General features: G+C 33.4%; 1 protein-coding gene across 8 annotated transcripts in view; it reads left to right on the top strand.

The window, feature by feature from the left end:
- The window catches only part of RELCH (RAB11 binding and LisH domain, coiled-coil and HEAT repeat containing), a 108,088-nt gene that overhangs the window by 24,718 nt on the left and 57,413 nt on the right, over positions 1–25,957 (top strand). For 7 of the 8 annotated variants that reach the window (XR_012379984.1, XM_073898090.1, XM_073898089.1 and 4 more), the window contains exons 3-11: positions 4,179–4,250; positions 4,362–4,417; positions 4,519–4,632; positions 6,837–7,040; positions 7,146–7,237; positions 7,823–8,107; positions 11,222–11,297; positions 12,557–12,652; positions 24,901–25,013. Coding sequence is in view for 7 of the 8 variants with exons in the window: in XM_073898090.1 (XP_073754191.1) it covers positions 4,179–4,250; positions 4,362–4,417; positions 4,519–4,632; positions 6,837–7,040; positions 7,146–7,237; positions 7,823–8,107; positions 11,222–11,297; positions 12,557–12,652; positions 24,901–25,013 (1,108 nt within the window). In the remaining variant the exon portion in view is untranslated. The remainder of the gene's footprint in view (positions 1–4,178; positions 4,251–4,361; positions 4,418–4,518; positions 4,633–6,836; positions 7,041–7,145; positions 7,238–7,822; positions 8,108–11,221; positions 11,298–12,556; positions 12,653–24,900; positions 25,014–25,957) is intronic. The other variant, XM_025886462.2, reaches the window with a different exon arrangement.

Raw genomic sequence — 25,957 nt, 5'->3', positions numbered from 1 at the left:
AGCTGTTCTGTTAACAATAATCAACAAAATAGACACATGAAGCCTCTATAAAACTTACATAATCTAGTAGACATTCTAAAATGACTTTCAGATTTTTGCCTGAGGAATAACCTGGCCTGTCCAATGATTAAGAAGCAGCATCAATAGCCCTCTCATCTCTTTGCTATTGGCCTGCAACATACATATCCAGATTCCTGATGTATTTCTCCCCTAGTACAGATATTTGTACTTAGTATAAATTAGTAGTGTTTTTTTGTTTTGGTTTTGTTTTGTTTGTTTGTTTGTTTTTCTTATTTTGAGCCTTACTTAAATCTTTATGATTTAAAATGAGGCAGATGCTCAAACAAGGCTTTAAAGGCAACAAGCTTTTAATGTGGCTGAGGGGTGTTATAATTTAGGTGATAAGTCATAAAGGTCTGAACTAGGATAATTGCAGAGACAATTGAGATGAATGGTTTTTTAGTAGGGGGTTACTCAAGGGTTGGAATATATGGCTTGGACATTTAATTAATGTGGACTGAGTAAGCACAAGGAATAAGTGAAGAGTAATTTCCAGGTTTCCTGTTTGGGTATCAGCATAGATAGTGGTGCCATTAATGGAGAGAGGCTGCAGGAGGAAGCAGATTTGAGAGGAACATGATGAAATTCATGTAGATAGATCAAATTCAAAACTTATGAGACATTCAGGTGGGCATGTCCTAGAGATAATTAGGTAGGTCTGTATCTTCAGGAAAATGTTTAAAGATTTTTGAATCATTGGAGTACTTGAAGTTAAAACCATAAGGCTGGATATCATCCCAGTGGGGTTTGTAGGGTAAGAAAAGGGCCAAGATGGTCCCCTGAAAAACACCAGCTTTGAGATGAGTGTAAGAGGAATCTGTAAGAGAACCTGAGCAGGAAGGACAGTAATAATAAGATTTTTTTTTTTCTTTTAAGGTTTGGGGAAGAGGATTTTTTTCCCCCCAACTAAGATGAATAGAAAAAACTAAATGTCTATAAATAGAGATTGCTTCTTGCTTCCATTCATTTATTTTTCACTATCTACTCACATGCCTAACAGTAGTATTCCTTTCTGAAGTCTATAATAGGCAAGAAGAAGTCTAAACCCAGGAGGGGTGGTAATGTTACTATCTTAGGCTTTTAATATCATTTTTAGGAATAGATTTCTATTCTAACTTACAATCTTAAAAGAATTTCCCTATTTCTTAGACCTCTTCCTGGAATAATAAAATAAATATTAAAAAATGGGGAAGTGGTATTTTATTATGAAGTCAAATCACTTTATAGTCAGAAAAAAAAAATCCAGGAAATTCTGACTTGAAAGAAGATGGTTTCATGTCCACTCTGGCAAGGACCTTGACTCAGCCCTGTTGATTTAAACTCTTCAACAATGAACAGGAATGGGAATGAAAAAGGACTTAACTCTGATCAGAGTCATGTCAGTTATGGAAAAATTTTTCCAAAATAATGTTTTGAGTTTTGTGCCAAGATGATCAAAGACTAGCAAATATTTCAAGATAATACAGTGATATATTGATCGGGGCCACAAGGGATTGATATTTTTTTCTGCTTTAAAATTTAACACTTTACCTTTCATGTAAAGTCATGAGAACATGATCTTTAAACACTCAGGTACCTCTGATAGAATACCAATATTCCAATCCCTGTTGGAAAATAACAATTTCAACTAATCTAGAGATGCTTATACTGAAAATCATTAATTAATTTGGTAAGACTATAATATATAATATTAGCATATACCTACATCTTTGCAGTTATTAGTTTAATTCCAATAAAATTGCCATCAGTAGGGTTAGACTATTAGTAGAGGATTGAGGTAGTGGAGTGAACAGGTGGGTAGTTGGTTCCTACAGTGTTTTTTTGTTTTTGTTTTTTTTACAAACATACAAATCATCAAACATTTTTATGAAAAATTAAAATATTCAAAAAATACTTGGAAATTGTCTGGTACAGTGTATCTCTTTACAGGATAATTAATTTTGAGCTTTAATCCAATATTTTTTAATAAAGAAGAGACAAATTTATGTATGTGTGAATATAGCTGTTCAGACCTTTCTTGTGAAACTTTCTCATGTAATTGTAATTACTTGATCATACTGTGCCTTTATAGAGATGTGCTATATAGCTTCAAAGATATGCCTTTGTCTTTTAAAGTCTATATTGTATATTAAGAAACATGCAGCAGAGTGAATTCATTTTGATAAGCACTATCTTTTCAAAGCATTGGTAATTTTTAGTGACATTTGGCAATGTATTTGTAGATGTGCATAAAAATATAAATTCTTGCCGTCTGACATGGGTTTTTCTGGCTTTCTGTGCCTTGATCATTCAATGTTTTGCTCTTAGTCACCTAAACTTTTCACCAATTGAATTTGAGTTTTTCACAGTTTGTGTTTTAACCCTTTTTTTATTTTTTTCATATTTCTATCATTCTGGTGCAGGCATTTCTGATCTGCAATTGTTCTGTAATATGTCTTAGTAAATTGTAAGTGATACTGAAAGCATAATACGTATACTGATTTTACCTAAGGTATGGTTAAGTATTTTTAGATCAAAATCAATTACCTAAAGCTTTGAAATTAGAAAAAAAAAAGTAAACCTATTTTATATTTACACACTGAATGTGTGTAGTCTGACTTTAACCACAAACTCTGTTTCCAGAAGTGTAAGTTTTAGGGAAAATGTTTTAACTTTGTTGCACAGAAATGTTTGCAGATCAGCATTGCTAACTACCAAAAAAGAAATAGTAACATACATGTCATCTGACTTTTAGTTGTGCCTTCATGTTGCTGCAGTGAAGTTCTGTGCATCAAAATAACTGGCCTTCATGTACTAGATGTGATTCAATTACATCTTAAGTTTTTAATGAAAATATGCAAACTGAGTGAATCCTAATTTTTCCATATATTTGTATAGCTTTATTGTCTCTGGTAGCATCTCATTCGCCATCTTCTTTTTTCTGTTTATTAGTCAATCAGGAAAAAATTGCCATCTTTAAATTTCTTAATTTGCTAGTTGTTATGCAGAACTATTTAAATACCATAATTTTGTTTAATATCCAGTTGTGACAAAGATCACTTAATTTTCCAAGAGCTTTACTTCACGGAAATGGCTTTTCCCCCCCACAGCTAAGCTTGCTTTTTCTTCAGAGCAATATTTATGTATTTTAAAGAAAGTTCCCAGTTAAGACACATTTAGTTAAATCCTGCTCGTGATGAAACATTTTAAAGAGCTTTAAAAATGTTTCCTCAGTATTCACGTTTATCTTATCAGTAGCAAGAGAAGTCTTTGAGTTTCACTAGTTAGTATCTCTTATCATGAAGAGATTATCTATTTGGAAAGCTATCAGAAACGTTGAAATCCTATTTTACTTACTATTCTTAGGTACTATACTTTTAGAATTGTACAAATCATTTACTTTAGGATGGTCTTAAATAGAAATGAAAGAACAAACTGTTTCAACCCTTTGGCTTTAAATGAAACCTAAAACCATAGGAACATTTTTTAAGATATGTATTTAACATATCTATGCTTGTTTGTAGATAACATAACTTTGTAGAAAAACTTAAAGCCATCCCAACATTTTAAAATACTTAAGCCATGTTTCTTCAATATCTTAATGAAGGGATATATTCACTAATGTTTCTATATATTGATTTATAACATTATTCTAGATAATGCATTTAAAAATACTTTTTCTTTTTTAATACTAAGGTTTTCTCTAAGTATATTTGCTTGGACTTGATCTAAATTTTTGTCTTTTCCCCTAGAATTATGTCACCTGAAAATATTCCATTGCATTTTCTTACCTACACTACACTTGAGTGAAGTACAAGCACCCAGATTACCAATATTTTTATTTACCTAAATGAAAGTATGCCATAGATTTTATTTTTAAATAGAGCTATTCCCTGTCAGACAGCTAGAACATTTGATCAGCAGTCCCCTGAATTCTAAAACTATGGAAAACATTCACCAGTTTGCTTGCAAACCAACTCTGCTGCATGCGTTCACAAATTTCATAAAGATTGCATGCTTTCTGTTTTCAATACAAATTGTATTTTTTTTTCATACCCATCCTTGCTTTTTATTTTTTAATTTTGTTTCCCTTTTCTTGGTTGGATGCCTGTGTATGTTTATTCCAAATCCCTGTCCAGTCCTGGAGTTTGAACTACGGAAAGCCAAGGAGACCATTCAGGCCCTCCGAGCCAACCTGACAAAGGCTGCAGGTGGTGTACATAAAACTTTTTTGAGACTTTTTCTACTTTGACAATGTAGAAGTAGCTGAAATATTTTCAAATGTAAAATAGTAAAGTGTTATTTATATTTTCTTCCACCAGAACATGAAGTTCCTTTACAGGAACGAAAAAATTACAAATCAAGTCCTGAAATTCAGGTGGGTGAATGACAGAACTGAAAGTATCTTCCACATAAAATGGTAGCACAAGTATTGAAGGAAGGAAACTTACAGTATTGTATCTTTTATTTTGCCTGTAGGAACCAATCAAACCTCTTGAAAAGAGAGCTCTAAACTTCTTAGTCAATGAATTTTTATTGAAGAATAACTACAAGCTTACATCAATAACCTTTTCAGATGAAAATGATGATCAGGTACAATTTTTTTTTGACAATGATTTGTTTCCTTTTTAACTTGTAATCTATTTATTTTCTCTTTTATCTAGTTTCTTTAATTTTTTAAGTCCTACATATGGTAAAATTCTGTAACCCTAGTTACCAAACACTTCTCTGCCCATGCAGTCTGGTATTTTTTTGGTCATGCTCCCATTGCCACACTCAACTTTGTCACTGTCTTACTCCCACTACATCTGTATCTCCGCCTTCTAAATCTCTCCGTTTTCATGTCATGCATCTCTCCTACCTACTGCTTTAACTCCTTCCTTATCAATTCTGAATTTATAAGCACTCTCAACTTTCTTTTTAGCTTAATCTCCACCTGCCTCTCCAATATTCTCTTTTGCCTATTCATTATAATCTTGCCAAATAGAAGGGCTTGCATCCCTCTCAACATATCTGGTTCCTTCAGGGTTTTGTGCTTTTGTTCATTTTTCCCCTTGTCTCTGAAATAATTAGTTCCCTTATCCCTTCATTGCCTTGTGCCTTGTAAATACCTAAACCTTTTCCAAGAGTGCACAGGTCATCACCTTTCCAAAATCTTTCCTTCTACCTCAAGACAGAAATTGACTCCTTTCTCTGAATTCTTGAGAGCTCTTTAATTATAATATCTATAATACTAAGAGTACCTGTTTATGTCCTCAGTTGAACTGTGAAAGCCCCTGAGTGGAGACAATATTTTATTCCTTTTCCTAAGCACACAGCAGATATCTAATAAATGTTTGATGAATATAGACAGATAAATGGACATTTGAATAATATGTATAATAGTCATTTAATAACTTTTTTAAAAAGCTTAAGTTTGTTTAGTTCTTGTTGTAGGCCAAGCACTGTGTTAAGAACTTAATATACATTTTATTTTATCCTTACAAAAACCCTAAGAGATGAGTATTATATCCATTTTACAGATGACTTGCTTAAGTTTCAGATTAATTTATAACTGATAAACAGAGACAGATATGAATTTCATCTTGGGTCCAATTTCTCCAAAGCCCCCATTTTTAATACCTGCCTTCTATTTGCCTCAGATTTAAGCCTCAATAATGGGTATTCTCATTATTCAAATAAAGCTTCAAAGGAACCACTGAGTGGCTCAGTCCTTAAGCGGCTCAGGTCATGATCCCAGGGTCCTGGGATCGAGCTCTTCATCGGACTCCCTGCTCAGTGGGAAGCCTGCTTCTCCCTCTCCCACTCCCCCTGCTTGTGTTCCTTCTCTTGCTTTGTCTCTCTCTCAAATAAATAAAATCTTAAAAAAAAAATAAAGCTTCAAAGGAATAAGAATGTCACATTTAGAACATTCAAATGAATATGCCATAGTTTCTCAAAGAGGGTTTCCCAAATAAATTATAAATAAATAAGTTACAAGATATCAATAATACTAAATTTTGATGTATTAGAGAAAGAATGAATGGTAGGACAATATATTTGCATGTGATTAATTACTCTCGAATTTTATAAAGCTCTTCAAAAAATCTTTGCTCATGGAATGCTTGAGGCGCTATGCCTTTTTGTACTTTAGTAATAGAATTGTATTAGATTGAATTCAAGAGAATGTTTCATACACAACAAATCGAAGAATAGCCATTTGGATTCTGAAAATTGTCAGAAGCATTTTTAATAATATAAATTAGATTCAAACAGCTATAACAAGAAGGCAAACAGATTAAATTGCTTGCTTACCCACCGGAGATTACATTAAACATATATAGGTTAGAATAATAAAGGAAGAACAAAATTAATGCCATCAATTAGTTTACTTATAAATAATGGGTAAACTTTTGAACTAAGATTTTCTTAATGTAGACATGTTGTATGACTTCATGCAAATATTTATGTTTTACAAGCTTGAAAGTTAACACAATCTTGAAGGTTAAGAGTTTGCATTTTTGAGAGACTTAATAACAAGATTGTATGTGTAACGTTTTGACATCTAAGACAGTTAAACCTGTTTACCTAGAATATCGGGAAACTTACAAGAATAATATTATATACAGTGGAAGATGTGAAGTAAGTTTAACAATGATGTTTTCCCACTTGGAACATACACTTTGACTTTACAACAAAATTATGATTGTGTTAGGTTTTCAAGATATTAACTATAAGGAATAAAATGAATCTCAAAAATGCAGGATAAAATTTCTTCATAGTTTTTAAAAATATTATTATTACTATTTATCTTTTAGGATTTTGAACTCTGGGATGATGTAGGATTAAACATTCCAAAACCTCCAGACTTACTGCAGCTCTACCGAGATTTTGGAAATCATCAAGTGACTGGGAAAGATCTTGTGGATGTGGCCAGTGGTGTGGAAGAAGATGAATTAGAGGCTCTTACACCAGTTTTAGGCAGCCTTCCTCCAAGCCTTGAAACTCCTCAGACTGTGGAGGTGAGCAATATTAACTAACTAGTCAAGTCCAGTAGAAGTATTTAAATTGTGGAAAAGCATGCTATGAGATCTTGAGTTTCTGTTTTTCTCCCATTTTGATTTTAGAACTCCTTGCTAGTACAGAAATTAGAAGATAAAATTAGTTTATTAAATAGTGAGAAATGGTCTTTGATGGAGCAAATCAGAAGACTTGAAAGGTTAGTACTTAATCATCATTTCTAAAAAGCCTCTTAAAGTTTTTAAAGAAATTGACAGATTATATAAATATATAAAATAATATTTCAGTTGTAAGACATAATTTTTCATATTCTAATACTTCTGAAAGAAAGTCTTATAATTGTTTTAAATATTTAATATGTTCTTTTTCCCCAAAAAAAGTAGTAATCATGTAATTGGTTCCCCATGGTTGTGTCAGTATTAATAAAATAACTCCTTCACACTAATGTTATAAATACTTCCCACTGATTATTTCATTTAATTCTTATTATAATCCTGTGGGTTAGATGAAATTATTCCCATTGTGCAAATACAGAAAAGAAGGCTAAATGCCAATTCAAAGTTTATAAGGTCATTTTTATGCTTCATTGGTAAGAGTTTGTAGTTATACTTTTAGATATATGAAGCATTCCTTTATGTAGTACAGAAAAGCTTAAATCAGTTGCCAAACAATTTTCTATTAATGTGTTTTACTTTTAATGCATGAAACCTAGTATGAGGTTTATGCTATTGCCAAAGTTTTAAGAATATAGTTGTTCTCTGATAATTTCTCTTTCTTTCTACAGTGAAATGGATTTCTTCAAAAACGAACACTTCACCATCCCAGTAGTCTGTGACTCTGTTCAGCCTTCTTTGGATCATAAAGACTCTGAAGACAGTGGACAGAATCCAGTTATAAATAGCTCAGACAGGCAAAAAGACCAAGATATCCATCTTTCAAAATCAGATGAAGTTGATTCCACTATTCCTAAAGAGAATTTCCCAAATTCTGTCCCCAGGAGAGAGAAAGAAGAAATGCCATCTTCTTCTCCATCAAGTAAAAACATAGTCCATTTTGATAAACCTAATAGGTTAGTATGCAACCTATGTTTTGAAATGCATCTTTCAGCTATTTAATACCTTGCCAAACTGGAAGAGCTTCATTTCTTATTTTGCAGGTCAGGTGTATGAATTTTTACATTTGGCGTGAACTTAACACATAGCAAGGTACATGTCTCAAAAACATATCACAAAGTAATTACTAAGTTCAATTACATTAAAGAGAATTAAAACATAAATGGGGTAGCTTCTAGCTTAGCAGAGTACTTAAACCCATAAAATAATATGTACTGTGTGCTATAAACTCTTGTAAACAGTGATTTTTTTTTAAAGATTTATTTTATTTGAGAGAGAGAAAGAGCGCACATGCACAATCAGAAGAGGCAGAGGCAGAGGGAGAGAGAATATGAAGCGGACTCCCTAATGAGTGCAGAGCCAGTGCAGGGCTCCATCTCACAATCCTGAGATCACGACCTGAGCCAAAACCAAGAATCGGACACTCAGTCAGCTAGCCACCCAGGCACCCCTAAAGCCAGTGATTTTTACCTTTTCTCTGTGCAGTCATTAACAGACTCAGTAGAAGATTTTGGTACTGCATAGTTACCAATGTAAATAGGGGAATTGTTTCTGCTCCTAGTCCTTTTTCCTGTGTCTGCTTCCATTACTAATACTGTATTATTAGTATTCTCTTGATTCATTTACTTAATTTTTATTGGGTCTGTCTCAGTGATTGAAATCAGATGAGATAACAGTGGTACTTGCCCTTTAAGATCAAATTTTCTAGTGGAGAAAAAATATAATTTAAAAAATTTTAGGTTATAAATCATTTTAAGAAAGGAATATCTAGGGGCGCCTGGGTGGCTCAGTTGGTTAAGAGACTGCCTTCGGCTCAGGTCATGATCTCGGGGTCCTGGGATTGAGCCCCGCATCGGGCTCCCTGCTCGGCAGGAAACCTGCTTCTCCCTCTCCCACTCCCCCTGCTTGTGTTCCCTCTCTCGCTGTCTCTCTCTCTCTGTCAAATAAATAAATAAAAAATCTTTAAAAAAAAAAAAGGAATATCTGCTGTGCTCTTTTTTATATTTTAGTTCTAAATTCTTTCTGTATCCTAACTTATTTCATCCTCACAAATATTCTGTGATGCAGTTCTGAGGCACAAGTCATACTTCCTCCTTGTATTAAACAGAGGGATATTACACCTAGTGTTGGGATATAATAGGAAAGTATGACTGATTTCTTTTAGACTTAGAGGCACTCATTATTAGTAAGAAGTATTGGATTTTTTTTTTAAAGCAAATCTTTCCACTGATGAGCCACAACTTTTTGTATACCTACTAGCCATATTTTTCTTTAGATATTGGGGAGGTTACAGAGTTGAAATAGATATAGCCCAGTCTAAAAGTTATATTTTTTCTAGTGTGGATAAGATAGAGTCATAAAAATCTGTGTTACGATACTCAACAATAATGGCATTTGTAGTAGTTCTTTAGTGTTTAGGAGTTCTTCCATATATCTCTTTTGATATGCAAAGCTACTTTCTGGAGAAACGTGGTTGTTAAATTTGTTCAACTAATTTTTTTTAGCTCTTAACTATGTGCTAGGCAGTGTTAACAAGGAATATACTGGAAGGCAAAACATGCAGTAACCCCTTCAGTCAGAAACATAGTATGAGAAAGACCAACAATCAGACAACATAATAAAGTATGAAAAATAGTAATAGAAGTTCACCTTGCTTTGGAAACACACAATCAGGGCACCTAAAGCTAGTCATCAGAACAGGGAAGTTTTCAGGGAAGACGTGTCTAACCTGAGGCATGATGACTAAATAGGAGTTAACCAAACAAAGAGGTAGGAGGAGGAGTGTTCCCACTAATGGAGGATAGCATGTGCTAGGAGAATGCCACACGTTTGGGGGAACTAAGAAGAATTTCGTAAGGTTTAACCAAAGACTAAGTCATGTAAGCCAAGTTAACTCATTTTAGAGAGCTGGGACATGGTGGTATCTAAGTTTTAGAAAGAATCCTCTAAGGTAGAGGTGATTGGAGGGTAGCAAGATGGGAGGAAAGAAGACTAATAGGGTGTCTTTTGGAAGAATCCAGGTAAGAAATGGTTGAGGCCTGACTTGTATTAGAAAGAAGTAGGTAGAATTTAAGATAGAAGGTAAAAGCTTGATTGGATTTGGGGTGAAATGAAAGGGAAAAATAAAGGCTGATTTGTGGTTTCTGGGTTGGTTGATTAGGTGGATCATGGCTGTTCCACTGAAAGAATATGGGAGGAGGAACATAGATGAGCAAATAGACTCAAGCTTTGGTACATTACTCCCTGTGATCATAGAAATTACTGAATGCCACTTTGTAGTGTATACTAAATAACTTCTGTTTTGTAACTTTTAGTGTTAGCTCTTTTCTTTGTGGATTGAGCACATAAAGCACAACTCATAGTCATGTTTTATGAATACTACTACATAGAAACTAGTGTCGTTTTAGAGATACAGATGTTTTTTTTTTAAGATTTTATTTGTTTATTTGAGAGGGAGAGTGAGAGAGAGCATGAGAGGGGAGAGGGGCAGAGGGAGAAGCAAATGTTTTAACCTCGTTTTTTATACATAAATAAGCTAATATTTTCAGTTACAAAAAAATATATTTTCTGTACAATATACCGTGAATGTTGACTGAGCCTCTGCTTCATTTATCTTTAACTTTTACCTGTTTTTTGTGGATTTCTAATATTAAGGTTTATCATTATCATTAGAGAGGTCTGCAGAACTTTAATTCCTGTCAGCAACTTTGTATCTACTGTTTACCTTTCTGGGACCAGAGAGAAGTAGGGAAAAAAAGTCCTCATTTCAGATTTTGCAAATACTTTCTGTAATCATTGACCTGTTCTACATTTCAGGTCTGATCCGTTGACATTATGGCTGTTCATTCACATAACATTAAACTTTTTTAAAATCAGTTATTGCTAATTTTTTCCCCTGTGTAATTCTCTAGTGAAGTATCTTTCAAGTCATTGGTGGCTGAAAAATCCATTTAGCATTTGCGGGGCAGTATTAATGCAGGAATAGTAGTTATAACATGCAACTTACCTTCTCCTAAATGCCAGTGGTAACTGTTTGGTACTGTCCCCTTTTCGTCCAATTTTTCTTCTAGGAAATTGTCTCCTGCATTCCACCAAGCTCTACTCTCTTTTTGTCGAATGTCGGCAGATAGTCGTTTAGGATCAGAGGTAAATTATATCATATATTCTTGGAACTTTCTTAAAATATTTGGTTTTTCTTAGTATCTCATCCAAAAACAGCTGTGATAAGACTCCATTTCAAATAAACATCTATTTTTAAAATTATGCTCTAAAAAATAATTCCTAAAATTTTAAACTTTTAAAAAAGTATTTGATTATTTCTGTTCTTTGGATTAAAGTTTTGTTTAGTATTAAAGTGACCTTTTGTAGTCTATTTTTAATTTGTTATGTCTGACATATGGTAATATGCCTCTTTTTGGTATAATTTGGAAACCAGTGTAAGTGTACAATATTGTTTATATTTCAGTTATTTTTAGATTACTCCATTATTTTTACTTCATTAGGAGTGGTTATCTTTTTTTTTTTTAAGATTTTATCTATTTGAGAGAGTGAGAGAAAGCACAAGTGGTGTGGAGGGGCAGAACGAGACCAAGAAGCAGACTCCCCGCTGAGTCGGGAGCCCCATGACGCTAGATGATGCTAGGCTCCATCCCAGGGCCATGAGATCATGACCTGGGCTGAAGGCAGATGCTTAACTGACTGAGCCACCCAGGTGCCCCAGGAGTGGTTATCTTTGACTGCTGAGTTTGTTAGTTCTCAGATTTGTTTTCCTCAAGTGCTTTGTAATTGTTGGAGGCTCATCCTGACAGGGTATTTTGTTATTTTTTTCTTTCTATCTTAATACTCACTTCTCCCCTTTTTAGTTGTTGTTTTGTGGTTGATTCCACTCGACCTCTTGTGGTCTTCAGTTTCACAATGTCATTGCTAATATGAAAGAGCTAACGGATGGTTTGAATACATTTCTGACAATCCTCACAGCAAGACTGGGTCAGCCTCCAGGCCTCCTCTTGTACACAGCTTCGCTCTACAACCTCAATAATTTGATCGCCATAGGCATAGATTGAAGCTATGTAGGGCATCTTTTCAAGAATAAAAGAAAAACCGCTGAAGCTACCTCAGTCCTATGTTATCTGCAGTTGTTCCCAGAACTGTAGCCTAGTAGGGCTCTTTTGATTCATGCTTGCTTCTTCCTGGTGTTTTCAACCCATTTCATGCTTACGGAAATGTTTATCCTACGTGAGACCACAGTTCTTGTTGTTGATGGGGATGTCCTTATTATTACCATTACCATCAGAAGATGGAATTTTGGATGGGCAGAGGTGGCAGGGTCTAAAGCCTGAACTTGAAGAACCATCATTCATGGAAGTTCTACACCGTCATCATTTATTAATTCTTTGGTTTCCTAGGTGTCTCGGATTGCTGACAGTGAGAAAAGCGTTATGTTAATGCTGGGGCGCTGCCTGCCACACATTGTTCCTAATGTGCTGTTGGCAAAGAGAGAGGTGAGACACATAGAACGGTTTTCATCCCAGTAATCTCATCATGTTGTCCATTTTCTGTCACTTTGAAGTTTAGTGTTATATTTTTATTTTGTTAAAGTCTATTACTTGCAATCATATTCTTACTTTTGTGCATGCATCTCTGCTCCTAGAGAATGGTTTTACACCTCTGTCAGGTGAGTTCAGTAAAACTGCATGGTATTCATGTTTTTCCAATTTTGCTTAAAGCATCATTAGCTTCTGCAACACTAACTATTACTGTAGGTCCATTTATGTGCCATGAATACTGTCCGTTTTTTACATTACCAGTTAACTAATTTATTTTATCTCTGTTCTTGATATGATATGCTTGATAGGTATTCAAAAATAGACCCTCTTTGTATTAAAAATTAACCGGGACTAATAATGTAACTTTTTTCCTAAATGTACTTGTAGTGACCTATTACAAATGTTAGTTTTATTATATTTGTTTGTCAATAATCACACTTGCCTTACGATGATAGGATAGTTATAGTATTGACAATAACTTTTGAAAGTACCTTCTTTTGCTTTTCTTGTAGTTAACTCTGTTACTGACAGATGCTTAAAATATCCAAAATACAGTAGTCAATATCTTTTAGTACAAATAGCCTCTGTTATGAGCCATACTGTAAGGAGTTATCTTTAGAGTTATATTTAGTCAAGAAAAGTTAAGTAATGTAATAAAAAGTTATCTATAATCTAATTTAAATGACAGTGGATGATTTATTTGTAACCAAGTTTAATAATTTATTTGAATTATTCAGTTTATAAAAATGACTTCCAATTCACAAAATTTTTTTATAAAAAATGGGTTAAAATATTTTAGAATATGTCCTGTAAGTCTTCTATTATCTTCTTAATATTTACCACTGATTTCAATCATAATTCTTGGGACCTACAGTATGATAGGTACACAATGCATTGGCAAAACCCATATAAAGCTTATCCTTAATGATCCGTTTAGCACAAGAAATTTGTACTGATCCTCAAGAAAACTTACATGTAGAAACTTACATGTAAAACTTACGTTAAAAATTTTTATTCTTATAGGTATTTTGAATTTAAAAAAAGATTTAAGACTGTTCTCTTACTGGTGGCTTTATTTTACCTAATATATAAAAATAGTTGTGAGATATTAATAAGTGTGGAAGATTCCTGTATCTTGAAGGATCAGTGTCCAATTTCAGATTGTTTTGCAGTTCTGCCTGGCAGAATGGTGTTTGAGCTTCTTTTCCTTTTTTAGCTTGTAACATTATCCATGCAATGCATTAATGTTTGCATCCCTTTTACTATGTTTCCTTAATATAATCTTTAAAATAGCACAGAAACCTAATTGTTATGAGATGCAGTTTAAGCCTTATTTTAATTTTCCCTTTTTTTATCATGAAAGATTCTACCACTAAAATCTGATTGTACTGCATGAAGTATTTATAAATTTGCATCATCAGTAATCAGATACGTTATATATATAAATATATATGAAGCCATATATATTTATACATACACACATTTTGTTTGTGGTATGATGTTTACTTTTATGGCTGATTTTAAGTTTTTTGTATTTAAAAACTATATACTTATAATTTCATGAAGAAGTGATCGTTTATCTTTGTTTATTTAATTATTTGTACATTCTATTTTATCAGAAAATTTACCATTTATAATATATCAAAGCTGTATTCTCTTGAAACTAAATTGGTAAATAATGGTTTGGTTTGAAACCAATCCCAGGGCATGAAAGGCCAAAACTTTTATTTCATTTCATGCTTTGATATTAGATTTCTTATATTTAATATTTCAACTTAATTCCTTAACTATGTATTTTTAAAAAGGTCTTGTGATTAAAGGATTAATATTTTGATTTTTTCTTATTTTTCAAGTTTTATATAATCTTTTATCGGGATAAGCCTTTTTATTAATATGTAAATACAATTAAAATGTCCTTCAGTAAACTGGTCGTAGTAATATCCCTAGCTGGTTAAATAAATAAGTAAATCATTAGAAACATGACTTAAGGTTTTGATTAAGTAACACATTTACATGGTTTAACTTCTTTTTAAATATAAAAAGATAAACAACAAAAACTCCTCCCCTGTCCCTGAGCCACTATTCCACATGCAATAAAAGTTATAATTTCTAGTATATTCTGTTAAGTCTTTTGCCCATTTTTAAATTAGGTTGTCTTTGTTTTTGAGTTGTAAGAGTTCTTACAATTCTGGATTTTAAACCCTTATTTTGTATATGATTTGCACATATTTCCTTCCATTTGGTATGTTGTCTTTTCACATTTTTGATAATGTCCTTTGATGGACATTTAAATGTTTTTCTTTTGTTGCTTGTATTTTTGGTGTCAAATCTAAGAATCTATTGCCAAGTCTGAAGCCAAGAAGATTTATCCCCTATGCTTACCTCTAATAGTTTTATAGCTTTAGCTCTTATATATAGGTCATTGATCCATTTTGTATTTGTATATGGAATGAGGCAGGGGTCCAGTCTTATTCTTTTTGTGTGATTGTCCAGTTGTCCCAGCGCTATTTCTTGAAATGTTTCCTTCCCCATTGAATAGTCATGGCACCTTTGTCAGAAATCAGTTGTCTGCAGATGTTTGGATTTATTTCTAGACTCTCAGTTCTGTTCTTTTGGTCTTTATGTTTATCCCTATGCCTGTATGAACCACACTATTTTGATTACTGTAGCTTTGTACTAAGTTTTGAAATTGGGAAGTATGAATTCTCTTTTTTTTCTTTTTCAATATTGTTTACCTATTCAAGGCCCCTTGCAGTTCCATAGGAATTTGATACTCTACTTTCATTCTGCAGTAAAGATCATAGAAATTTTGATAAGAATTGCCTTGAATTTATAGATCACTTTAGGGAGTACTGCCATTCCTTTTTTTTTTTTTAAGATTTTATTTATTTATTTGCGAGAGAGAGAGTGAGAGAGGAGGTGAGGGACAGAGGGAGAAGCAGACTCCCCACTGAGCAGGGAGCCTGATGCAAGGCTCAATCCCTGGACTCCGAGATCATGACCAGAGCTGAAGGCAGAAGTCTAACCAACTGAGCTACCCAAGCGCCCAAGGAGTACTGCCATTCTAACGGCAGTAATTCTTCCAATTCATGAACATGGGATTCTTTTCATTTATTTATGTCTTTAATTGCTTTCAGCATTGTTTTGTAGTTTTCTATGTCTAATCCTTCCTTAATTTTAGTTTTTTTAAAGGTTTATTTATTTATTTTAGAGAGAGAGAGGGTGCATGCATGGGTGGTGGGAGAGGCAAAGGGAGAGAATCTTTCAGGCAAACTCCTTGCTGAGCACAGAGCCTAACGCTGGGCCTGATCCCTCAACCCATGAGATCACAGCCTGAGCCCAAACCAAGAGTCTGACGTTTAGCCTACTGAGCCACCTAGATGTCCCTTTTGTTACTTTATTTTTTTTTTCTTCACTTCCCTTGTTTTAATTTATTCTTAGGTATTTCACTGTTTGGGATGGTATTGTAAATGGAATTTTCCCCTTAATTTCCTTTCAGATCGTTCATTGCTGATTTATAGAAACAGAATTGATATTTGTGTGGTAATCTCTTACCTTGCAACTTTACTGAATTAGTTAAATTAGTTCTAGTAGTTTTTTTGTGGATTATAATGTGATTTTCTTTATCTGGAATAACATTATCTGCAAATAGAGTTTTGCTTCTAACTTTCCAGGTTGGATGGCTTTTCTTTCTTTCTCTTGCTTAATTTCTCTGGCTAGGACTTACAGTACAATGTTGAATAGTAGTGTTTTGAGAAAGCAGATATTTTTGTCTTATTCCTGATTTTATGGGGAAAGCTTTCAGTTTTTCACCATTGAGTATGATACTGGGTATGGATTAAGGAAGTTTTCTTCTATTCCTAGTTTGCGGTGTTTTTATCATGAAGGGATGTTGAATTCTGTCAGATGCTTTTTCTGCATCAATTGAGATGATAATTATTTTCCCTTCATTCCATTGATGTAGTATAATACGTTACTGATTTTTCAAATATTGAACTACCCTTGCATTCCTGGGACAAATCCCACTTGGTCACAGTGTATAATCCTTTTAATATATTGTTGGATTTGGTGTTAGTATTTTTTTGCACAGTTTTGCATCTAAAAATTCCTAAGATATATATATATATATACATACACTTACTGAGAATTGTCTGGCCTAACATCTGGTCTATTCTTGAGAATGTTCCATGTGCACTTGAGAAAAATATACTTTTGCTGTTGTCAGAGTGAGTGTTTTATATATGTCTATTAGATTTAATTATTTTACGGTATTCAGGTCCTCTGTTTCCTTACTGATCTGTTTAGTGGTGTATCCATTATTGAAACTAGGGTATTGAAGTCTCCAAAATTATAGAACTGCATTGTATTTTTTCAGAAATACTTTGTGCATGTAAGCAAACTCAAATATATGATCTTTCTTCCATGACTTATGCAAATGGTACTACACTCCTATGTACTATTCTTTACTTTGCTTCTTTTCCATGTAACATTATATTTTTGTAAACTTCTATGTCAGTATATAAAGAACTTTCTTGTTCTTAAGGCTTCAAAATATCTAGTATTTTTATAGTCTTTTAAACATGTTTTAAATTAGTGTTTTTCAAACTTTATTGGGCACACTCAGTAAGAGAGACATTTTACCTGATGTGCCAGTATATAATTAACATATATGTAATTAAAATGAAAGTTTGACAAACCAGTATTGCCTTTACTAATAATGAAAAGTTAAAATAGAAGACAATATCAAACATGATTTTATAAATATTTTTAAACAATAAGGAATATACCTAAATAAACAATAAAAAAGAAAAGAATGCTCTTTATGATCCATTTAATTGTTTTTTTGACCCATTCTCTTAAAGGGAGTGACATAAAGGTTAAAGTTCTCTAATAAATTAAACTTTCTATTTTTTATAAAAGTGGAAAGCACAGTGAATATAGATGTGTTATTTGTTTTTGTTTTTTTAAAAGAAAAGTAACAATCTCATTCAATCTTTAGGTCACAATTATTACATTTTCTAAATTTAATGTACCGTAATATTTCAAATCTAAGATGCCATTAATTGTAACAATTATGTGCCTTTACGAAAGAATTCCAATGAAATTATAACATTTTCCATTATAAGGTGTACCCCAATTTCAGATATAATAAAAAGTGAAAAAGGTTTCCTCCTGTCTACTGTTAAGTAATGGTAATCTTTTTAAAAAATATTTTAAAAGACCTACTTGTCTATTGATTTGAGGAGAAAAAAAAATCATGAACAAATTTTCTATTTGTGGCTTATGTAGTAGTTCATCTTAATGAGTTCACTGAAGAATTTGAATCTTTCAAACCAAACTACAGAATAAATGTATGTTTATAGGCTAAAGGAGTTGATTTTTTACAGTCTCTGCTTTAAATGCATTTGAAGGGAAAATTCTGTAATTTAAAAATAAGATTTCATAAAAGATTACTTCTAAAAGCATTTTTAAATGATATATCTAAATTTAATTTTTATTTTCATTCTAAGCCAAGGAAAGCTGACTCGGAAAAGCAAAGGAGAAGTCTGGGCCTGGAATGGGGATGGGCAAGTGGAAATGGGGAATGAGTCCAAGCTTTCTTTTTGAGATGTTGAAATTGTTCCAAAATTAGATTGGTGGTGGTTGCACGACTCTGAATATACTAAAAACCACTGACTGTACACTTGAATTTTTATGATATATAAAATATATCTCATTAAAGCTGGGGGAAAAAAGAGGCAAAGGAGAGAACCAATTCCCTAAATGTTTTTTTAAACATTTTATTTATTTATTTTTGAGAAAGAGAGTGAGAGCCTCACATGAGCAGGGGGAGGAACAGAGGGAGAGAGAGGGAGAGATAATCTCAGCAGACTCTGCACTGAGCACAGAGCCTGTTGAGGGGCTTGATCCCGTGACCCTGAGACCATGACCTGAGCTGAAACCAAGAGTCAGACATGTAACTTACTGAGCCACCATGGTGCTCCTCCCTAAAAGTTTTAAATGTAATAGTATCTCTGAAGAGCTGCTTATCTTCTGAGAAACCAAACTTTGCTCTTTTATATTACATTCATGTTTGCTCCGTGATGAATTTTTTAACTTATGAGTTATAATAGCCCAGGTAATTATAACTATATGAGAGTGGTGGGGAGGAAAAGGTTTTACTTCTATCCTTCTAAGTTCTTCAGCTAGTCTAATAATCATATTAATATAGGACAGATTCATAAGAGAAAAATAAATTCAATTACCTATGTATATGAGGGCCGCATAGCAATATAAGATCCAAGGATAAGCTGGGCAATTAATTAGGCTTATATGCCATCTTGAGCTAATGGTGTAAAAACGGGGAGGAGGGTGATTCACAGGACAATAAGAAGAGCAGATGTTGGTAATTAGGTGTTTGTCCTTTCATATAGATAAGTCATTCAGATAAAATACCTATTTCTTGGAAGTAGCTCCCTTTCTGGGCAGGCCCCCTATCTAAATTCTTAGTGGTAGTTTAAGGAAGAGGTAAAAGTTTTTCTTTGGGTCTGCTGGATCTTGATTGCCTTCAGCTCAAAATAGTCCACATGCCAAAATGGCACATTTTGGGGACACTTGTTCTGAACCCCTTCAAGAGTTATACAAAAGAATAGTAGATAAGTAGAGTAAAATAGTATGGTGAAGTAGATAAGCTTTGTCCATCTCTTTTACCTATTTAATGTGTGTTTGTAGGTGTATGTTAATTTTGGAAGTAAATCACATCCTCTTTAGTAGTATCAGTTTTTTGGGTATTTTTTTTAAGATTTATTGGGGGTGGGGGCAGAGCAGTAGACTCCATGCTGAACGTGCAGGGAGCCTGAGGCGGGGCTTGATCTCAGGACCCTGAGATATGACTTAAGCTGAAGGTAGATGCTTAACCTACTGAGCCCAGGTGCCCCAGCAGTGTCAGGGTTTTAAAGTCATTCAGGTATTTTAATTAGGCTTCCTGAAGGTTGAATCTTAGGAATAAATCTAAGACAGAAAATCATAAGCCTTAGATAATAATTCTAAGAATAGATATTTTAGGAGCCCTTGAAGTATAGAACTTGTTCCAAAGGTGAGTAATCTTGTTTTTTTTTCTTATGTGAGTCTTTGTAATGTCCTTCCTTCTTCCCTCCTTCCTTCCTTTATTTCCTTATTTCTTTATTTCTTTTTATTTTTTTAAGTAAGCTCTATGCCCATGATGAGGCTTGAACTCAGAACCCAGAGATCAAGAGTCACATGCTCTACCAACTGAGCCAGCCAGGCGCCCCTCTTTCTTTTTTAAATGTATTCCTGTCAACACCCTGACAAGTTTAAACTGAAAATCTAAATCAGAGGGTGTACATTTATCATCTCTTGAATTTAAATTGTAATCTGGTGTTGCTTAATATCTAGGCAAAAGACCAAATGGAAAAATTTTTTTTAAAGATTTATTTATTTATTTATTTATTTGAGAGAGAGAATGAGATAGAGAGAGCATGAGAGGGGGAAGGGTCAGAGGGAGAAGCAGACTCCCCGCTGAGCAGGGAACCTGATGCGGGACTCGATCCCGGGACTCCAGGACCATGACCTGAGCCGACGGCAGTCGCTTAACCAACTGAGCCACCCAGGCGCCCGGAAGATTTTAAAATAACAGCTACCTAAAAATTTTAAATGAAGCTTGAGTTATAGGAAATAATTTTAATGGAACAATGAGGGCAAGCAGTGAACTATAATTTACTGGACTAATGTGTTACCTTTCTAAACCGTAGAATTTTTCTTCTTGATCTGAAGCACTCAAACATTTCCTCCTTGGCATCTGATCTAAATGTAATGCTTCCTTTTCTGTTTTAGAATTCTTCAAGATCTTGAAGCCATTGTCTTATCAACATTTCCATGCAAATTTTTTTTAATGTTAAAATTTGCCTTCATTTCCCCCACCCAACATCTAATCACTGGATTGTTTTAGATCCTTTTTAGGTGCTTCCTCTCCCCGCCTCCCCCTTTTTGTAGTTTAAACACAATAATCTTTGTAAGACTAAGAAAATTAAGTAAAAATACTCATAAAATCAAATGTAAAATTCTCTAAAGATGTTTCCTATCTCTAAAGTGATTTCTTTGTTATCATTAGAAGTTATTTTGTTTTAGTTGTAAAACTGAACTGTTGGATGCTGTACAAAATCCCTTTGGCAACCTAAGATTTGAGAGGTGGGAAATCCTTCATATAGAGAGAACTAGCTTTGTTATTAAAATTGCAAAAGTCATTTATTTGAGTAAAATGTAAGTTACTAAGCCTTTTAGATTAATGAATTCTAAAGGCCTTACAAATATCTTTTCCAAAATGACAGTAAAGTAATGGAATACCTTCTGCTACAGGATTACTGCACTGATTTCCGCTCTAGTGATTAGTAGGACATCTGTTTTATATTTCACTTCAATACACATTTATTGAGTACCATTAGTTGCTAAAGCATGTTTTAAATGAAATATTTAAGATTTCTCTTGCTTTGAAGTATTGACACAGTAACTTTTTGTTTGTGGGTAGGGGGCCACTACCTTTTGAATATAATGTTACCAAAACCAAAGGTATTTTATTACCATGGTTATTATTTTTATCAACATGCATTATTAAATCTGATTTGTTTAAGGATCTTTTCATGTGAAAAATTCTTTTTTTTTTAAAGATTATTTTTTATTTGAGAACTAGAGAGAGAGCACAAGCAGGGGTTGGGGAAAGGGAGAAGCAGGCTCCCCACTGAGCTGGGAGCCAGATGTGGGGCTCAGTCCCAGGACCCCAGGATCATGACCTGAGCCAAAGGCAGATGCTTAACCAACCGAGCCACCCAGGCACCCCATGTGAAAAATTCTTCAGCTTTAGATATGATGTCTAACATTGCTCTCCTATTCTCAGTACATTTTTTATATTAATCATTTAAAGACATTTTTAAACCACTGTCACCCTGCCTTCTGAAGGAAATTTAGCTACCACCTTTTAAATGTTTCATTCAAGAATTATAAGGAAAATTTTTAAAACACTAGACTTCTTCATTGGAGAGATACCAAAGGGAGAATATTGATTCAAATCTATAAATTTATGAATAGTGTGAAAATGGTAAATGCAGACTTAATAAATCTGATGTGGATATATTAATACTTCAGAGGCTTGAAAAAGATGAATTCACAGTAAATAAAAGAATATACAACAGCAGATACATATGTACAGAATTCTTTATTTCAAGGGTGGTGCAAATAGAACTTGTGAATAAATGAATGAATTTTTACAAATAGAACTTGTGAACAAATAAGATATTTGGAGCCAGTCATAACTTAGTAATTAAAATCCTTGATTCTTTGAGAAACAAACTACTCTTTCCACTTTTTTCTGCCATTACTTTCTGGGCCTCTTCTCAGCTCTGTATTTCTGTAAGAGGAAGAGACTGACTTACATTATATGCTGAGTTTTAACTATTTGAGCCATTAATGTGCCAAGATGTACTCAATTCTCCTTGGCATGGAATATCATCCAAAAATGATTGGCAGTGACTTCCCATATGTTGTTAATTTTGCCAGCAAGAAATAAAAGCAAATGGCAATATGATTTATTACTGTGATTCAGAAAAATGAAAAATATTTTCCTTCAAAATCCTAAGGTTCATAGAATTTTAGAGTCTAAGGGTACAAGAAGTGACAGGTTTTCCTCCCATGTGTCAATTCGGATTGGTTGGTAATAGCTGCTGTGTTGAGAAGTGCTTTGGTAAGTGCTAAGGCTTTGTGAGGCCAACTTTGATCTCAGAAGGAGAAATTAATAATTCTACATTAGCAATAGAGGAGGAAATTGCAGACTGTGCATGAAATAGTTCCCATTTCTGCCCTGATCTTAATTCTTTTTATGTTTTACTTGAAGAAACTAAAAATCAGAGAAGTTTGTGATTTTCATTAGGTTTTTAGTTTGGCACGTCTATAGCCATATTTCAGTTAAAAGATTCTTTATATTAATGTAGGACGTAAATTTCCTCTTTAAGAATCACTAAGCCTCATGATTTAAAAAAAAGAAAAAAATGAAAGGCACAAAGAATAAATAGTAACAATTATTTTGCTATGCTTGTTTTTGAGGTAAAAAAGCTAAATAATTATACTTCATATTTTCAACAGTGTGTATGTATTTGCGATTATAGCAAATATCTACATTGCTAAACTTTATCTTTAAAGAGTAATATAATAGGAAGAGAATGGAAGAGTACATATGTAGAGACAATGGAAAAAGGAGGAAGGTTGAGTAGGAAGCAAGAGAACTCAGGAAAGAAGGATCTGACATGAGGGTAAAATACAAATATTTAGAGTCTTTCTTGATTTTTATGCATTAAAATTTTTTCTCCTTTTGTTAGTGCCTTCTAGAATAACTGCTTTTTCATCTTTAAGGTTCTCCTCTCAGTGGGATATGCCGATGCAATGTCTCAGTCCTCTCATGAGTGTCATTGGCTCTTAGTAGTCTAAATGGAATCCTCTGAGGATTAGGATAGTCCCTGTTATTGATGATCTTCTACTCTAGTATTTCATAAAAGGTTGTTTATTTTTCTCATACAAAGTTAAGACTAATCCATCAAGCATCATATTAAATCTCTGGTAAAAACATTACTTAACAATATAGGATCTATACTTTGTCTTCCATTCCCAGTACAAAATTATTTTCCCCAATTACTTTTTATTACTTTTGCTTTTCATTTGCTCACTAATGTAAAACCTGGTGCCCAAATACAAAGATGACAGAATAAATGTTTTAAATTTGATTTTACTTCTCAGATTTATTCTTACCTCTTAATCTGTATCTTTGTACCTTCAATTTAAGATTTATGCCAGCTAATAATAATTTTAAAATAATACATAAAGACTTTAGAAATAATGGAAAGGGACTTGTAGTCATTCCTCTAAGCTGTAGTCTCAACTCTGCTAAAAATTGTATCATCCTTTTCTAAGGGAGCATCTTCAGAATGGGAAGGTACTTCTACAGTGTAGACTTTTCATCAGGATATCATGCATTATTACATGGTGATCGGTTCCTTTTTTTTTTTTAAGATTTTATTTATTTATTTGAGAGAGAGCACGAGTGGGGTGGAGGGGCAGAGGGAGAGGGAGACGTCGACCCCCTGCTGAGCAGGGAGTACGATGCTGGGCTCCATTCCAGTACCCTGGCATCATGACCTGAGCCAAAGGCAGACACTTAACCCACTAAGTCACACAGGCACCCTGATCAGTTTCTGATTTAAATCTACTAACACTTTTTGGTGGGTAGGAAGATAGTTGGGAAAAAGACATGGTGGGAGTAATCATTCTCTTCTTATTACATCATACTGATTTCTTTAACTGTAAAATATTATTTTTACAATTTAGAAAGTTTTCCTCCAAAAATAACACTTTTGGACTTTTATTCTCATTAGATTTGAAAATCTATTCCAAAATGAAAAACATTAGTATTTTTTGAATATATTTTAGAATTTTGTTTTAGTTTATTTAAAATGTGAAACAACTTTGGTTTACATATTTCTTTGAAGAGAGAAATAAACTTCTGTTATTACATTCCTACAAAATATTGAATTTACCTCTGCATGTTGAATGTACAACAATTGTTAAAAATTTCCATTTGAATATAAAACATTTCTACTAATACTCTATAGCAGTGCTGAGAGCATTCAACACCTGTGGAAATGGTCTTCTTTTTAAATAGTCATGGGGTTAGGTGGGAAGGGTACAAAATTATTAATTACAGGTAGTCTTAATTAAGACAGATGATATTGCACTTGGGGAAGTGGGATGAGTTGTCTTGATTTTCTGTTAGCTTTCTAAATTTTAAAATATTGTTAGCTTCTGCAAGTTTTTTTTTTAACACTTTCAAAATTAAAATTACTCTATCAGCTTAAAGTAAGATAGAATGTCACTTAGTGCAAAAACTAGTAGACCATTAGAAAGGACTGGATAAGGACATAAGGTTAGTTGCAACTTTGATAATTCTATTACATTATGATTCACACCTTCTCTACAACCAACACATAAATATATGTTTCAGTGTTTTTTCTTGAATTCCGTATTTTACAAAATTAGAATTTGCTCTTTTGTATGTTGAGGTTTATTTCATTTTAAATGTTCATTTAAGAATACTCTGGGGGAAAAAAATGAATATTCTTCAACGCATTTTTACTTTGAATTTTTCCACCTTCATATTTCTTTAGGAGTTGATCCCCCTCATATTGTGTACAGCATGCCTGCATCCTGAGCCTAAAGAAAGAGATCAGCTTCTCCATATACTTTTCAATTTGATCAAGAGGCCAGATGATGAGCAAAGGTAGGTATGACTACTTCTTTGGGAAATAAATATAATGTTAATTTATTAATTTTACTAATTTGGCATCACGATTAGCATTTTAAGCCAAATGCCTTCTTTCTGTCCCAGTATTTATTTTAATAAGCAGAGGAAACACTGGCCCCATTCACAAAGCTCTACATTGTTTCCATTCTTGTTATTCCAATTACTCATGTTGGATTTGTACACTTCTGTATTAGTTACCTTTAGACTTCTAATTCAAGTATTTCTTTGCCTTTATCTTTCACTTTTGATTTCTAAGAATATTCCCCCTTTTTCCCACAGATGAATGGCTTCTTAACAGGTTCTACAAAAGTAAAATATTTAATATATGTATTTCTGCGTCACTGGGCTATTTGTAAACCAATTACTATGTGGCTAGAGGGATACAGTATTTTGTTTTTGTTAGTTATGACTTCAGTACTCACAACTGTTGATACCTGGGTGGAGAAATGAGTTATATCTGAGGGTAGTGAAGGGACACACATCAGGATCACTTTCCAGAAGAATGGGGAATAGGTTTTGATCAGGCAACAATGATGTCTACCTGAGAGGTAAAACCTTCAAATAAAGGTGAGACTTTTAAGTGAAGCTGTGTAAGTGTGAACATGAACAAAACATCCTTGTGGGTCAGTAGGTAAACTAAGCACTGGATGGATAAAATTGGGCAGTTGAAATGTTTTTCTATGTTGTAATTTTCTATTTTAATGAAAAAATTTTTGCTTATACTTTTGCAAAACAGTAGTATTGTACTTTATGATTAGGTAACTTTATATATTCCATACTTGTTTCACTGATTGTCAGAATTTTTACCTCATCTGAAAATGTTGGAAAATCATAAGAGTGAACCGTAGAACAAGTAAAGCTCAAAATTTTAAATACAAAGTATCCCTCAACTCTGGGAATAAAAACAGTCATACAAACTT

Source organism: Callorhinus ursinus, unplaced genomic scaffold (genome assembly GCF_003265705.2).
Source record: "Callorhinus ursinus isolate GAN/ISIS: 27379988/994484 unplaced genomic scaffold, GSC_fseal_2.0 scaffold11, whole genome shotgun sequence".
NCBI lineage: Eukaryota > Metazoa > Chordata > Mammalia > Carnivora > Otariidae > Callorhinus > Callorhinus ursinus.
The sequence above is the reverse complement of the archived record's forward strand: the minus strand, read 5'-3'. Positions and strand labels throughout refer to the sequence as shown.